This window comes from Solea solea, chromosome 21 (genome assembly GCF_958295425.1).
Source record: "Solea solea chromosome 21, fSolSol10.1, whole genome shotgun sequence".
Lineage (NCBI taxonomy): Eukaryota > Metazoa > Chordata > Actinopteri > Pleuronectiformes > Soleidae > Solea > Solea solea.
The window spans coordinates 2,648,972-2,663,420 of NC_081154.1; the positions used below are offsets into that span (position 1 = coordinate 2,648,972).

The window sequence follows — 14,449 nt, forward strand, 5'->3', positions numbered from 1 at the left end:
GATGGCACTTGGACTCCGCGATGAATGAACTCAATGCTTTGGCTCGTGCTGCTGTCATGGTGTAAACAAACGAACAGACAATAATCCAAATAATAAACACGATTTGCTGGCATTTTATTTCCAGCAGTGACTGTTGCTTTTTTAATATCTTGACGGGGGGAGTTTGTTTGCCTCGTACGCACGCGCAGACCAACGACCACAAAGCAGCGATTTAAGGTGCCCTTTAGTTCGCTAGTCCCACCTGCCGCAGTCATATGTTCGTATGTAACAGACGCTAATAAACCAGCAACCAGAAGAAATCTTTCGATCGAATAATCAGCAATTTACAGAGATAAACCAATAACCCCAGAGCATAATAAGATCAGCACACAGTCCATTCTTCTAAGCAGTACTTAAACAAAGACGGAAGTAAATGACGGATGACCATTTCGCTTCGTCGTTTCTGTATCTAGCTTGAGTCGGAGCGGTTGGTTTTTCAGGAGGGAAAGTTTATAAGGTTTACCGGGATTTGAGTGCGATTAATTCATTTTGCTTAATTACCGGAGCCAGTGCAACCATACTGAAAGGTAGGAGTGCACTTTGATGACGGCAAATGTTATTTTTATCGTGTATTGTGAAATTTTACCCGCTCCAGTTTGCGCCATTTTCGCTAATGCACAAATGTGCGTCTCTTAGCGCTGGCGTTCTTTGTCTCTCTTCTTTAATGGGCTCTGGAGCGGTTTATTCCCGTACAATGTCCCGCGTCCCTGCTCGCCGACTCGCTTGGTATTATTGAGCGTTAGAAGAAGCGCAGCAATGACAGTTTCACATCCTAAAACCGCGTTCAAATCAAACGCAGTTGCGCATTTTTGTGCTGCATCAGGCCGTGTCAGACTCTAACAGCGCCAGCGCCTGTTGGGGTTGGAGCACGATTCTGGCGCACATGACATAGCTTAGCAAGCTAACCGGCTAGCGTGCCGTCCTGTTGGCTTACATGCACAGTTTGTGGGTTTGCGCGTTGACATCAAGTTTGCACCAAAGCTCGACAACCACGACACGAATAAGATCGTAAGAATGTCGTTTCCTGGTCCTGTTTTACTTTGAAAACGCTGGGCAAGTACGTGAAGAGTACGCGCTTTTTGTAGACCTGTATCGCCTCTTGCTAACTTGACTAGCTCTCGTAGCACTCCAGACAGGTTCTGTTTCAGTGGCGTTTTAGTCCGAGTAACGGTAAGTTTGATCGACACAAGTAAACAATCAGTCGTTGTGTTATTAAAAATAACGACAACAACGCTGTTTTAAAGTTGGTTCAGCATCTGCTGGTTTCTGCTCGTATCGTTTGTTACTCTTGTGACATTGTCGTTCTCATGGAGATCATTAAACTTTACAGTGAAGTTACAGTGTTAATTATTACAGCTAATGAACGCAGAGCTACTGAGGAAACCGCTGTGTTTGTCCAACTCAGTAAAACATGCTTCATAGCCAAACCACTCCTCAAGTGCAACGATATCACTTAACTATCACAACATCGAATGTCAAAGTGGGCTTTTCTTTGAGGTCATAAGACAACTGCAATTCTCTACTTGTACTGAAGTAAAAGTACTAGTATCTTCATGACATTTTACTTGACTACAAGTAACATTACGGCCTTTAATCCACTCCAGTGAAAAATAGGTCATTTACAACTAAAATAAAAGTTAGTTGCATTGTTTTTGCATCACAAGGGTGACCCAGATGACATCACACCTATTTCAATCTAAACATACTATTCAAAATAAGTATATTAGTGATTATTTTATGGGAAAATGTCATGTTTTTCTACTTCACGAAGACAAAATATTAAACGGAAACATTTCATACATCTGAGGTAAAACAGTCATCAGCAGTTAAGTGTTTTGTCTCACTGTGCATAAACATTGTTGATCTATAATATAGATAATATATTGAACACGACATTGAAGAGGATTATATCATCATATGTATATTGTTTACAAATAACACTAGAAGATCCCCAAATCTCAAAGTGATGTTCTCAAATGTCTTGTTTTGTCCACATACCAATATTATTCCACAAAGACACCAGGAAATAAATCACTTTTAGAGAGCTTGTTTTAATTTAAAAAAACACTCAAATCAATTAATAGTTTGTCAAAGCAGTTGGCGATTAATTTATCAATGGACTAATTACTCACTTGATCACAACAGGCCTGGATATTACATTTTATTGATCTGCAAGTGTTAACTTTTTGTGTTTATAAATGACTTAATCGACCCATTATTTACCTGTTATTCCCTCTTTTTTTCAGGAGTACACAAATCATGTCAGGCATTGCATTGAGCCGGCTTGCCCAGGAGCGCAAGGCATGGCGGAAGGATCATCCCTTTGTAAGTTGTGTACTACTTGTATACTAAAAGGCGCTGAGCTTTTCATGTGTGCAGTCCTCGGGTGAACGCTGATGCCTTAACTGTTGGCACTTTTCTGTTTCATTTTTAAGGGATTTGTTGCCGTACCAACAAAAAATCCAGATGGAACCTTGAATCTCATGAACTGGGAATGTGCTATTCCTGGCAAGAAGGGGGTAAAGTGTTTTAATTTGTCACCATTGTTGTTGTGTCACCGTTTTGCCATAATAACAACATGGATTGGATAAGCAGCTCGTCTAACGCTATAATCTGTTTTCTCAGACTCCGTGGGAAGGAGGCCTCTTCAAACTGCGCATGTTGTTCAAGGACGACTATCCTTCCTCACCTCCAAAATGTGAGTTACATTGTATCCGTCTACACTAACCATAGCTGCTGTGATTACGACGCATAGTTGCATCTTTTTATTTTTCAGATTTGTATCTACTGATACTACACAGAAAAACTCTTTATGTGGAATGTAGTTTATCTAGACTTGGCCTGGGTTAAATCGGAGCTTCTATACTATCTTTGCCAGTGTGTCAACTCTGACAACTCATTATAATGGCCAGATAAGATGCATTTTCATGTGAAAGGATTGTCTATAATTACTTCCAAACACAGCAGAGGTCAGTGAGCCTGATCATAAAACACAGTACATTCTCACTACTAACATATTTCTCTGGGGCTTGAGATACAGGGCTTGACACATTTATTAGAGTGATTACTATGGTTAAATTGAAATGATATTTTTCAGATATTGGTTTTCTTGTTTTCATGACAGGTGGTCTCATACATTTTTTAAGCACTGTACTTTAACATATTCCTCCATTACTGTTCATAAGTTAATTTTTATCTTCAGATTGAGTTATGATTGTGAATAATTACAAAGCTACTCGGTGCAACTTTTTAACTGTGTACGACGGGCAGGTATTTTAAACATATTGACATAACTCAAAGGAAACAAACACCTTTTCCTGGTTGTTTGGTTCATGTAGTGTCACCTGTGGCACTGGCTTTAGTATCTGGTTACCTGCTGATAATTGCTAACGTGACTGCTGGTGTCAACTTTGAAGTGAGGTCCACGATGTTACTGAAAAATGAAGCAATAATGTTAAAGAAAATGTTAAAACACTGTGGGAGAAGATGCCAGTAGCTTCTGTAAAGAAGTAATTTCTATTTTGTCTTGTATATTAAATGATTTGGAAACATGTGTGCATTTGTTGTGTTTCAGGTAAATTTGAGCCTCCACTCTTCCATCCAAATGTGTATCCATCAGGCACAGTATGCCTATCTATTCTAGAGGAGGACAAGGACTGGAGACCAGCCATCACAATAAAGCAGGTTTGGATTGCTCTGCACACCTCATTTACATTAATGTGCTCACCAGAAAGTCTTATTTTAAGGCACATGTTTTGGTCCAAGAATGTAAACAACCGTTTATATATAGTGGCACAGAACAAGTACAATAAATTGCTTATCGAGTTGTCTCATTTGTTAATTTCTCTTACAGATCTTATTAGGTATCCAGGAACTCCTAAATGAGCCAAATATCCAGGATCCAGCCCAAGCAGAGGCTTACACAATCTACTGGTAAGTCAGATCCAAGTTCAACCACCTACTTTCACATGTTTGTTGTGAAAAAACAAACAAAAAAAATGGGTTTGATTGCCAATCTCATGCGTACAGTGACAAAAACACTTATACTGCAGCGGTAACCTAGTGTGTTGAGAAACGACAAGAAAGACAAACTGTTCTAATTTGAGGTGGAACTACACAAAATCCCAACATACTTCATCTCCAACCTCTGAAAACAGTTGAAACACTTTGTCACAGTGAACAAACACTTCTCGAGAAAGAGAGAGAATTTGTCGGGTGACGGTCACACAGTGTGCCCGTCATTTCTGGTGAGAGAACTGTGACAGCACAGAGAAAATCCCTTCACTAGTCCAAGATTTTTACAATTTATCAATACTTAGGTCACTGGAGGTCTGAACTCTTTCTTTCTCATCACCATGGGCACTTTTCATGACCGACATTTACAACAAATATAAAATCAGAGGTGTAAATAAACAAATGGCGGCTGAGTTCTGTTTCAGGGAATAAAAAGAACACAGACGTTGACAATATTGTCTGTAATAACACTTTAACAATCAATAAGTGCACAGACATAGTAATGCATACTGTTAAAATATAAACAAGTGTCACACGTATTGTCAGCTCCACACAACTCTGTGTTTCTCAGTAAAGCAGAGTTTAGATCTTGTGTTGCCCGGCGACATTCCCTCACTGCATGCAGGATGTGACTTGGTTTAATGTCACAGCAGATGGCAGCGACAGCATTATTGTGCAATATACTAGAGAATGAATACTACTATAAAATACTGTGGTGTATTGTATTGGTCTGCTGTAGTGAGAATGTCCGTCAGCACCACCACACCTGTGCCACACACACTTAAATGCTTTGTTCACGCCAGACACAGAGCGACGAGTTAAAAGTGGACGTTTTAGCTGCAGCCGTGCAAAATTATGTAGTACTCTAAATATTTTTTGACCAAATTGGTTGCACTCTAGAGCCCTGGGTAAAGGCTTCTTGCCCCCGTTGTCAGATGAAGGCTGTTGTAACAAATGTTACATTGTCTCTGTTCACAAAGAACTCACAGAGATGGAATACTGACACTGACAACAAAGTTACACACTGCAGCTTTTAAAATGTTTTACATCCATCTGGAGATCTGCCTGGAAAACGAAGATTCTTGTGTTCTCGCGAGATCATTTGTGTGCAATTTTAAAATAATCTTTCTCCGTGAAGGTTGATTGTGCAGAATTGTGAGCTGATGTTTGTAAATGCAGCAGAGGCAAACGTTGTCGCCTGCTCACTACCGGCAGCAGGGGTCTCTGTTAATCAGGGTTAGAACCTACAGTTATTAGCTGTGATTCTTAGTGTATGTGTGTGTGTGTGTGTGTACACTACGTACACTGCAGTCTGTACTCGTGTTACATTTGTTAAAGAAACGCTGATACGTAAGCTTCAAGATACTCCGGCTAACTGCTAGCATTTAACCTGTCAAAGAGACAAAGAGGCCACCTCCACATCACTCTTCATCACGTCCTATTCTTCAGTTCAGTCCTTGCCACAGCTCATGAAGACCAACCCCAGATTCACTGTTTTTTGTTTTGTTTTAAGGAGCTTTGGTCCGATCATTGTTCAGCCGTGCTAAACTAGCATTTCTTTGGTGCCGTCTCGGCTATTACCACAGTGCCTGGCTGTAACCTGTCGTCTCGTCCTCCTCGCTGTTATTGGCTGGAGGACGTAAACACACTGGCCAAATGTTGCCACCCAGAAACGTGCTGTCCCAGACTGACGGGAATAACTTGGATAAATATGCGCTGTGTAAAAATAACACAAAAGTGCTTCATACTTGTTTTTGTAAGGGGTCAGAGCGCCATGATAACATGATTTGTGTTGTGTTTTTTTTCCACACCTTTGCAGCCAAAACAGAGTAGAATATGAAAAAAGAGTTCGAGCACAAGCCAAAAAATTCTCCCCCTCATAAGGGCGAAGACTTGCTCCGCTGCAGCAGAAGGAATGGGTTTAACAAGAATCACCTCCCCTCTCAGCCTCTCAATGAATGTGCTCCTCTCACATCGGACTTGCTTAAAGACTTCTATTTAAACTCCACACATTCTGTGCCATCTCTTCTGACCTATCATTTTTGTTCTTAATTACCGGTTGGCTCGTTGCTGGGAGGGGATGGGTGCTTCCGCACCCCGGTCATTTCTTTTTAAACATAAATTGTCTTATGTGGTGCAAGGGACACAGCTCGGTACCAGTTTCATCAAGGCAAGCTGGCTGTCATCAGTGTTCAAGGAAGAAAATGTCTCTTTTGTTTATTTTGCTCTTTCACAGGGTCTATTCCTTTGTTTCCCCACTTTGTTTTCCATAAAATTAATGTAAAACTCGCTTAATTCATTGTCAGTATTTCAACTGCTGTATAATGAATGGCACTTTTATACTGTTGTATCTCACTAGTGTCTCTAGATGGCTCTGTCTAATTCTCTTTCCCAGGTTTTCTATTCAGCATGCTGTAATATATGATAGAATCTGCTGCCTTGGCTGTCTTTTTGTTATTCAGAGTGTTTGCTATGGAATAAATAAACATGGCCACAATGACTGAGGCAGGTAGGCTTACTTCAGTATCAGACTTTAAGGTTATATGGTGCTTTGTTCATGTATGTGTTGGCGTAAATAAAACTTTCTACAAAATGTTTGCATTGTCTTTTTTTACAGTATGGGAATAAAATAAACAAGAGCCAGGGTTGTAATGTAACATAGTACAAATACTTTGTTCTTAGGTACAAAATGTATGTGTCTGTACTTTATATTTCTAGAAACATCTGCTTTTACTCCACTACATTTCTTCTGTCTTTGTTACTACCAAATAAAATCAGAAGAGTTGGTAATGGTCAGAATCAGTTGTTAGTTTTGCATTATTTTATAATTGTACATTAATCCTTACACATCTACTGTTTATTGTGATTTGAGGCTGCAACTAACGATGATTTTCATTATCGATTAACCTGTTGATTATTTGCTTATTAATCGAGCACTTGTTTGGTCCGAATGTCGTCAGAAAATGTTGAGAAGTGTTTCCAGAACCTGCAAATGATGATGTCCACAAACCAAACTTATAAGTTTTAATGATTTCTTTAATATATTGAGCAAAGAAACCAGAAAATATTCCCATGTAAGATGCTGAAAATTAAGCATTACGGTAATAATCAAATTATTGATGCAGCCCTGCTGTGGTTAGTTGTTTGAGTTAGTGTGGCCTGCATATAGTTTTGAACCAGTTTAACCATTCTCTGCTCTCTGGCATCAACAAAGGATGTATTTTCTCCCTGAGAACTGTCACTCACTGATTATTTTCTCTTTCTAAACAATTCCCCGTCTTATGTGTCACATTCAAAGCCGTTTGAATAGATGTACCTAATAAAATGACCAGTCGGTGTGTGTGTATGAATGCCACAGCCTATAGTGCACAGAATTTAAGAATGTATTGTCTTATTCAGACATAAACAAGATGAAAACAACACAGAAGGAGCAGCCACATGAAACACATCTTATTTTTAATGCCCTCTAACTATTACAATGGCTATATTCCACATGATTTACAAAAATAAAAGAATTCACACATCATCTCCACAAAGATGGCCTGTGCTGTCTGCATGCTGTACGCTATGGGATGAGAAGCGCTGTCTCCTGTCGGTCCTGACATGATGTCCCAACCTCTATTAACACACAAATGACCACCGCGATAGATATGTCATCAGAGATTAATGAAACATGCTAAATTACAAATACTGGTTTCATTGGTAACAAGGGTGCAGCAAGTATATTCACAAAACGGATCTTCTTTTGTGTGGCACGTCATCACACAGGACTGGATATGCTGTTCCAGCTCGAAAAGCCTACGTACCACTCTCAAAAATGTCCCGACCAGAAGTTAGTACCTCCTAAAAGTGGGCGGAGTCATCGTAGCACTGCCTTTGTTTTTACATGCGACACACACACACAAACTGGTGACTTGTTAAGCTTTGTTGTTGTTTTTAGTGTAACTGAATCATTAGAAATAGAAATGGCACAGGTGGCTGTTGTACATCTTTTTACATACAGTACTGTGCTAAAGTCTCAGTACTACCAGCGTTGTTGTTTTCTGGAATGATGTGACTGAAAGTTGTCGCTGAGTTTAACTCATACACAACATGTGAATGTAACGCTCAAGCGTGTCTTGAACAAACCTGACGTAATAGGCAGATATTTCTCGACATGAAATATGAGTAGCAAGAAAGCTCTCAACAATACCATTTTTAAGAGAGCCGTGGTCAGGCTTTTGTTTTTGTTTTTGTAAAATGAGTTCTTTTTAAACTGCGTACATGTTTCCTCCCTCATCAGTTGACGTACACACCACTGCTTCCTCGACGGCGTCCACTCTGGTCATCTTCTGTAGGTAAGAGTTTGTTTGCAGGGCCCTTTGGTGCTCGGCTGTGAGCTCGCCAAGCTGCGTGAAGTCACTTGGAGTGCAGTACTCGTTGCAGTACCAGGGGGAGCCCTTCCCCAGGGACATGTCACTGTAGAGCACACACCCTGAGTCTCTTTCATCACTGCTTCCTGGGTCTGAACTGAGGGTCAGACCTTCTGGAGCTGATGGTGGATTCATGGTGGCCACAGCGTACAGGAGGTCCAGGAGTGACTCATCACTGACCGGGTCACTTATATTGTTGTATGCTCTGCCGTCCGCCAGCGGGAGGTGAAAGTGGGGCTGACGGTCTTCCTCTGGGATGTCAGTGCACTTGATCAGGCCGTCGATTCGGAGCGAGGCCTCCGCCTTCTGCATATCCACTGCGCGTTCATGCGTTCTAACCCAGCGCTACAATCGAAATCACAGTTAAGAGAATTCTCATCAGATGAATATTCATGTCACCGGCTTAAAATTACCTTAAAATCCCCCTGGCAGTCACTGTACAGGGTGTGGAAATAGGGAGCTGGTGTTGGGATAGAGGCACTTTGCTTCCACCTGTAAGTGTACGGAGTAGATAATGTACAGTATGAAGTGTACGTGTATGTGCTTCACTCTGGCTCTTTGTGGGTTTTAATAGAAGGTCAAATACTGAGAGAGAGAGGGGACTCTTACTTTTTAACAGGAACATAGCACAGGAGTAAGATGACGATCGCCAACACACACAGGGGGACGAACACCTTCAGTTCAGATATGTTCGAGGAGAGATCTGTGCAGGGAAACACAAAGGGGAGCAAACTTCTACCACTTTATCCTCCACATGAGGGTTTGCCAGTCCATCACAGGGCCTGCAAATCTGCATGTTTTTGGACTGTGGGAGGAAACCGGAGAACCCTGCCATCATCGTCATGTTTCCTAAAACGTAGATATGCTCACCTGTGACGGTTGACTCTGTCTTAAAGTGAACTCTGGAGGACCAGTCGCTCCACTGTCCTTTAAAGAAAGCCATGTTTGGACTGGATCGTACTCTGGCAGTGTACTCGGTGTCCGGCGTGAACTCCCCATCATCCACCCGATAGTTTGTCCTTTCTGTTTCAATGGTGTGTGAAATCATCTGGAACAAATGATCAAATGATTTCAAGTGCAGTCCCTTTATTTGCAGAGGAATGTATTAATCTTTGCATTTACAAGGTTCAGTTGGGTTAAAAGTGTATGATTCAGTCAAGAATTGGATTGTAAATAATAATAATAAGTGATAAAAAATGGATTTTTGATCGTCAGTTGGGGCCAATCCAGTATTTTTTCGTTTTTAATCCAAGTCAGAGCATCTTTCTAATCTGTGATGAACGTGTGTTCAGCATATCAACAGTGATGAAGTTGTATATTTAGTTGTTTGTTTTTTTTGTCTGAGGCTTTAGGCGTCACATTTATGAAAATAATAAATAAACTAATCTGAGAAATGATTGACAGCAGTTTAGTTTAAATCTCCTGACTCATAATACCAGATTATATTCAGCGAATTAAATTAAAATACATCAGTGATTTTTTGGTTTGGGTTCACCGGTGCTTTTAACCCAACTGTATAACCATGTATAACCCACATTTATTTATTATACTTCTGTTAGATTTCTTTTAAATCCTTAATTACCTACTTTAAAACTTTCTTTTTAATTTTGTAATTATTTTTTCACTTACTATATGGATTGTATTGGATTTTTCTATTTCTCTCAATTTTGTTTGTATTGGGTTGCATTTTTACAACAATAAGAATAAGAATAATACATAAAAAATATACAGTAATAGGAAGTATTATTATAGTAGTATCTTGAATATATATATAAAATATGTGTGTGGGACAGTACTAAGCTGTTATTATCTGGACACTACATATCATCCTCTTATTACCACATATTATCATTATAAAGATTTGAAATAAGATGACGTTCCTCCAACATTAACTCACAGTTACAAAATATGACATCAAATGTGTAATCAACAAACCCTGCTGTTGCTGCTGTGATCTCGCGTTGTAAAGAAATGAAGCTGATACTTGAAACTGTCGACCAGCGCGGTGTCGTACTCGTACTCCTCGTACGTGCTTCTCCAGGTGAAGTGACGCTGGCTCGCGTTGTGGCTGACGCTGAGGCAGCACGGTGCATTCGGTTTGACTGAGGAGACACAACAGGGAAGAGCTTTGAAGACACACTGAGCTCTCTGTGTGTGTCTGTGTGTGTGTGTGTGTGCTCGCAGGGTCAAAGGTGTCACTCACTGTGTGTGAACGGCCTGTATGCTCCATCCAGCACCTCACAGGTCAAATCCCCGTCAGTTTGGTTGTGATAGAGTGAGATTCTATAAACGTCCGTGTCACTGAAGATCACTGAAGAATCCTCATCATCTGAGGTTTCCACAGAGCAGAAATGTCTGCCGTCCGTGTTTAACAGCGGACACACAAACATGTCACTGCGCGCCGAGGAGAAACACAATCATCACACATTGTTATTATTATTATTGTTAGAAGAAGAAATTAAAAAGAAGGGACTCACTTCTCATGTGTTTCTGTGATAGTCAGCCAGTACACGCTGCTGCTGCTGCTGCTGCTGCTGCTGCTGCTGCTGCTGCTGCTGCTGCTGCTGCTGCTGCTGCTGCTGCTGCTGCTGCTGCTGCTGCTGCTGCTGTTCTCTGATGGTGTGATGCTCACCGTGCAGTTGATGGTGAACAGATAATCGTTCACACACTGAAGATTGCGGTCGCCTGCAAACAAATACCCACAACTGTTAATAATTAAAAACCATAACCCTAAAATGATCTCTACAAGTTTTTCTCCACAGTATTTCAGTATCACATCAATATCCGCCGCGCTCCACTGGCCACCAGTTTGTTCGCTGAGGTCGGCTCACGTCCCAAAAACAAAGCTGAATGTTCGATGTTTTTTTCATGTTACAAAGTTACAAACTGCAGCTTTAATTTACGGTTAACCTTAAAGAACATGTTGTAAGTCTTTGGGAGTCTGAGAGGAAAAGTGAAGAAAACCTCACAAAAAACATGTTGAATACATGAAAGTTGATGATGAATTCAATTGAAAACTTATACAAATACAGAAACATAGACAACAAAACCAATCTAAAACACAGATGGCAGGTAAAAAGAATGCGTACGGTTAAGTGAAAGTGCATTCATCATTTCTTCACCCGTTCATCATCTGCTATGTTTTCACCAAAATGCAAAAGTGCTTATTTGATTAAATGTGTGTTTAAAAGAATTTGAGCTAAATTGCACATCGTCCTCACTTCATTCCAAGGAAACACAGTAAGCTGTATGCAATTAACTGTGTTTCCGTGCAATAAAGTATATTTGTATTTAAATGCAGAACATAATATTATTTGAAGAATAACTATAACCTGTGGTGAGATTTCCACGCAGACAGAAGACTTTAGCCGACATGAGCAGCAGCAGCAGCAGCAGCAGCAGCTGCAGGCATGGTCGAGCAGAAGAGCGGTGAAACATGGTACCAGCACATCCAGGAATAACCTGACAAATGAACAGAGTAGAGCGAGGACAGTGATGTGACTCTCACGTCAGTGGTTTGGAGAAGGTGAGGCTGCAGCGTAACACTGTGGTTTTCACTCTCCCAGCAGAGTCTGCACTGACTTCAGGGCTTTTTTAAACTGCCCGTGTCCAAGTGGTTTCACATCATTTCACTGACAAAGCTTTTTTTGTTTCCTGCAAATACATATACAAATGAAATGTTACTGCTACAACAACCTCAAAAGAAAAAGGTTGAGGGTATAAAACTTAGGCTTAAAAGGAGCAAGGATGAGTGAAGATAAGAATCATACAACTGCATACAAACAGAATGTAGACTGAAACTTCTCCTCTTTGTCCCTTTCGTCTGTTAAATAAAGGTTCTAGTGAACGTCATAACAGTATTTGTGACGATATTTCACAAACGTCTATTTATGATGCAAAATGAATCGTTCCATTAAACTAAATACACATAAATACCTTATTATTTCTTAATACTAAGTCAGTGGGCTGCATGGAATCATTTGGAGGGCGACAGGTTTGAGGTTTTAATCCTTTCATTAAAATAATAATAATATATAATAATAAACTGTGGTGCATTTAAATGCATTTCTATAATCTACATCCATCAAACAGGCACAGGGCACAGGAAGATGTTTATAGCAGCGCCGTTCACTGATTGGTTGATAAGACGCTGAACCTGCACTTGATGAAGCTGAAAATGCTTTGAAATGACTAAACTAAAATCTGCAGAATGGTGACTTATATATATATATAAATCTATATATATGTATATTTGAAATACACAAAGAAAAACGACTCAAATGTTGTATAAATTCACTATTGCTTTTTCAATTCAGCCCAAGCATTGAACTGAATTAAACTATGAATTAAATGTACGTAAATCTGTGGTTTGTTGCAGCATTATCAAAAACGTAATGTTTACCGTGTGAGGAATGGGCTACTTTAAGCAGACTGGAGGGTTGACTGAAGAGTGTCGTGCAACGATTGCACCGGCGTGAAATCAGATTAATGGTGGTTGTGTGTTGTGGTGATTGAGTGAACCGATAAGAGCTGAAAGTAAAGTTCCTGCCTTCCTGTGAGATTTGTGATTCTGTCGATTTCAGAGTGAGGTGAGACGTGATGAGAGGAGGTCGTGGAGGAGAAAACAGAGACTGAGTCTGGTTAGTTCAGAAGGCACAGTGTGCAAAAGCTATGGCAGCTTTTATTGGTTACTATGTTCCGTTCCCTTCCAAGTGTGTTGGAGAACCATGAAGCCTTCAGAGCATCCATCCATCTTCTACCGCTTTATCCTCCACATGAGGGTCGTGTCGGGCGCTGGCGTTCATCCCAGCTGACATAGAGTCTTCAATTTCTACCAAATTTAAAACGATTTCACCTAAATTTAAGTCTGTTTACTTATAGTCCAAGAAGACAACGTATTATTGAGGCACTGATATTCATTACTCATGTCTTTTATATAGATTTCACCTTTAATTCAGCTCTTAAAGGTAGAGGTGGTGAATCCGTACTGTAGAGGCGTCATGTGTTTGTCCTGTCCCACTCTCCATGACTACAGTACTGTGGACATTTTCAGGTCCAGTCTGGAAGTCACAGACGTGTGGACTGTATAGTTCTTCTTTTGAAGATTGGATGCCTCTGATGTTTTGTTGAAAAGCAAGTGGAAATCTTCAAATGAGTGTCACGTAGGAGTCCAAGGACAAATGTTTCTTTTAGGTTACTCAGAGTGAGTGAAGCTGCAGATGAAGTAACTGTGTCTCTCTGTGTGGTCGGATAACGCAGGTATCATTCTAATTTGGGTTTTGGTGTCACATGTATCTTTGCACTTGAAATGTATTCTGCTTACCACAGAGCTTACATCAGTGGTCTATATATGTATGTATGTCTGTGTGAGTATATATATACATATATATATATATATATATACATATATATATATATACATATATATATATGTATGTGTGTAGTTTTTATATTGAGCAAGAGCAGAAACCCTGATATCTGATAACCTGTTGCTGTTTCTTTGCAGTTTGGGTTGCTGAGGTAAAACAAAAAAAACCCTGTTTCCTTTCGTTGAGATAAAGACTTTGAGTAAACGTCGGTCACATGACAAGACATGAAATGGGATTGATGAAGATCTGAGAACTTTGTTTACAGTTTATGTTCAAGGCCACAAACCAAAATAAAGACAAACATTTCCCCAAAATACTAGATGGAAGATGATTTTTTATTTATTTCTTTATTTGGTTACATTTCACGGATTGACAGGGTGGTGCTGGTATGAAAATGTGACATGATGAGTTCAGATTAACCACATACATAGGAACTAAAGCTCGCTGGCTCAGGTGTCCAGACGGAAGGAGTCACAGTTTCTTTCGCCCGCGAGATAATGGTTGTGTTAGTCAGTTTTGTTTTCGGGCCATTTCCTGACGCAACATACTCAGGGACCACAAGTGTTGGTTTATTTACTCTCTACAGTTAAAACAGTCTAAAACTGTGTTTGAAGA

At 40.1% G+C, this 14,449-nt stretch overlaps 2 protein-coding genes across 3 annotated transcripts; one reads left to right on the forward strand and one right to left on the reverse strand.

The window, feature by feature from the left end:
* The first annotated feature begins 229 nt into the window (after nt 1-229).
* Nucleotides 230-6,646, forward strand: ube2ib (ubiquitin-conjugating enzyme E2Ib). Of its 2 annotated transcripts, none has more exons than XM_058621795.1 (7): nt 230-566; nt 2,286-2,364; nt 2,475-2,558; nt 2,665-2,737; nt 3,614-3,723; nt 3,893-3,972; nt 5,873-6,646. In XM_058621795.1, exons 2-7 carry the CDS (start codon nt 2,299-2,301, stop codon nt 5,934-5,936), a joined length of 477 nt encoding a protein of 158 aa, XP_058477778.1. In that variant the 5' UTR covers nt 230-566; nt 2,286-2,298; the 3' UTR covers nt 5,937-6,646. The 2 variants fall into 2 exon arrangements, with proteins under 2 accessions (XP_058477778.1, XP_058477779.1); XM_058621796.1 differs by lacking the exon at nt 230-566 and adding an exon at nt 617-1,209.
* A 641-nt stretch (nt 6,647-7,287) lies between these two features.
* LOC131448700 (interleukin-21 receptor) lies at nt 7,288-11,899 on the reverse strand. The gene is made up of 8 exons (XM_058621375.1): nt 11,798-11,899; nt 10,943-11,150; nt 10,669-10,859; nt 10,401-10,567; nt 9,336-9,513; nt 9,075-9,168; nt 8,879-8,957; nt 7,288-8,810 (listed from the first exon to the last, which is right to left on the reverse strand). Exons 1-8 carry the CDS (start codon nt 11,838-11,840, stop codon nt 8,304-8,306), a joined length of 1,467 nt encoding a protein of 488 aa, XP_058477358.1. The 5' UTR covers nt 11,841-11,899; the 3' UTR covers nt 7,288-8,303.
* Between the last annotated feature and the right edge of the window lie 2,550 nt (nt 11,900-14,449).